The following is a 1,965-nucleotide window of genomic DNA, read 5'->3' as shown; positions in this document are numbered from 1 at the left end:
GGTGGCCGTTGCAGGTTGAGCTGGAACCACAGCCTTCGCTGCAAATCCAGAGCGCCCCTTTGGTGCTGGGAGGGCATTGCCTGCCTCTGAGGACATCCCTTTCCCATGGAGACTGTCCTGGGTGACAGCACACCTTGCAGCCCGGCAGTGCATCGGAGCGACGTGCTGCCTTCCCTGGTCTGGGGGAAACGCTGTCCCCAGGAGATCGCTGGGCTCAAATGCTCCGCTCAATGCGTCGTGAAGGCCATGTGCTGCTGGGACGCCGGGCTGGTGACAGGAACCTTTTACTCCTGGTTTTCTCCGGCACTTGTTAGCTGGAATTGTCTTGGGAGTGCTTTCCAGGACTGAGGTCTGTGTGCCTCTGGGCCGCGCCGCACGCTGGTGGCTTGTCTCACTGATTCCTCTCCTCTTCCGTCCGCAGACACGAGTGGCGAGAACATTGCTGAGTCCCTCGTGGCCGAAGGGCTGGCCTCCCGCCGGGAAGGGATCCGAGCCAACAAGTACGTATGCGGCTGCGTTCCTGCGCTGCCCCGGTGAGCCCGTGCTGCACAGCCGCGCTGATCCTCTGCGGTTATTTACCTGGGCGTGGAGCCGTTGGGTTCCTCAGCTTTGGCTGGGCACCCACCCGTGCTCCAGGGCTCTCTGCGATGCCCGGGTTTCACAGGCATCGGTATCCCAGCATGGTCACCCCTTGTCTTTAGGGTTGGGGTGCTGAGGGGTTGTGGAGGGGGAGACGGGTGTCTCTTTGCCCTGGATGCTGAAGCACCAGAGCTGTGGCCCTGGGCTGCAAAGCAGAAAATCTTCTGAAGCTTTTGGTCGCTGGAAAATAATGCCTAGCGTGGAGCTGAGGTGCTTTAATTCGTGCTAGAGAGGTGATGTGGTGATGTTCCTTTCCCTCGTCCTACGTCCGGGCGGTGCGATGCCTGTGCCAATGCCACTGGAGCTGATGCCGATGCTTTTTCCCGGACCTGTCGTGTCCCGGAGCAAGGGAGAAGCCTGGCCTCAGTTGCAGTGTGCCCGCATCCCCGTGCACGGCCCCGGGCGTTGGCTATCCTGTTCCAGGGGTGCGAGTTGTTTCTGTGGCGCTGCTATAAATACCAGTCGGACGCTATTTCCATCCCCGCGCCTGCTGGGCTGGAAGCTTGCCCGTGTCGCTTCCTAAAACTGTTCCTGGCACACTTGGATGCTTTCCACCCAGTGTTTTCGGTAGTGCAGCCTGTAAACAGGTACATTGCGTAAACAGAGCATGCATTGCCAAGGGCGTGAATGGGTTATTTTATGCCCAGGCTTGACAGTGGAGAAGCCTCGAGTGCCGGCAGGTCCTGCTTGCTGCCTGCCTGGGGACGTAGTCCCTGCCCCAAGCCCTTGGAGAACGTGTTCCCTGCCTGGTGCTGGCGGGCTCTGGGTGCTGTTGGCAGAGTTCAGTGGCTCTGTTTTGGCATGGTTGGGGACCACCGCAGGGCAGTGATGCCTGGGAGAGGCATGAAAGCTGCTGCGCCCGTGTTGGAGGGTCTGCAGAAGCTGCCAGCCTGCGGGGCTGCTGGGGCGGGGGGCGAGGAGCTGCTGGAAGAGTGGGTGCAGCACCGACGGTGGAGCCTGGCGAGGGCCGGCGGCGTTTGTAGGATGAATGGGGGAGTTCAGCTGGAGTCAGCTCTTGCCACCCTGTCCTGGTTCTGCACCTCCTGCATCACTCCTGAGCTGCAGAGGTGGAGTGAAGGAGGAAAGCCGCTGCCTGCCAGTCCGCTGGGGTTTTTGCACTGACTTTCTCCTGCTTCCCGTTGGAAATGTCCCCTGGGGGCCCTGCAGGGGCTTGTGCTGAAGGGGGACCGCGAGCCCATGCAGGGCTGGTTGCGAGCAGCCGGGCTGTGTTGGCTGCCTACGCTCGTGGCTGGTGGCCGTGTGACGCCCACAGGTAGCTGTGCTCACACGGTATAGGGACAGCCGCTAGAGACCACCGGGGCCGGT

At 61.6% G+C, this 1,965-nt stretch overlaps 1 protein-coding gene across 1 annotated transcript in view; it reads left to right on the top strand.

Moving 5' to 3' along the window:
• The window catches only part of SND1 (staphylococcal nuclease and tudor domain containing 1), a gene marked incomplete at its 3' end in the record, with an annotated part of 76,699 nt that overhangs the window by 20,937 nt on the left and 53,797 nt on the right, over window positions 1–1,965 (top strand). Inside the window, exon 3 of the mRNA XM_009320087.1 lies at window positions 422–500. Coding sequence (XP_009318362.1) covers window positions 422–500 — 79 coding nt within the window. The remainder of the gene's footprint in view (window positions 1–421; window positions 501–1,965) is intronic.

This window comes from Pygoscelis adeliae, unplaced genomic scaffold, assembly GCF_000699105.1.
Source record: "Pygoscelis adeliae isolate BGI_AS28 unplaced genomic scaffold, ASM69910v1 Scaffold373, whole genome shotgun sequence".
NCBI lineage: Eukaryota > Metazoa > Chordata > Aves > Sphenisciformes > Spheniscidae > Pygoscelis > Pygoscelis adeliae.
Note: the sequence above shows the minus strand (reverse complement) of the source record. Positions and strands in the feature narration are given on the sequence as shown.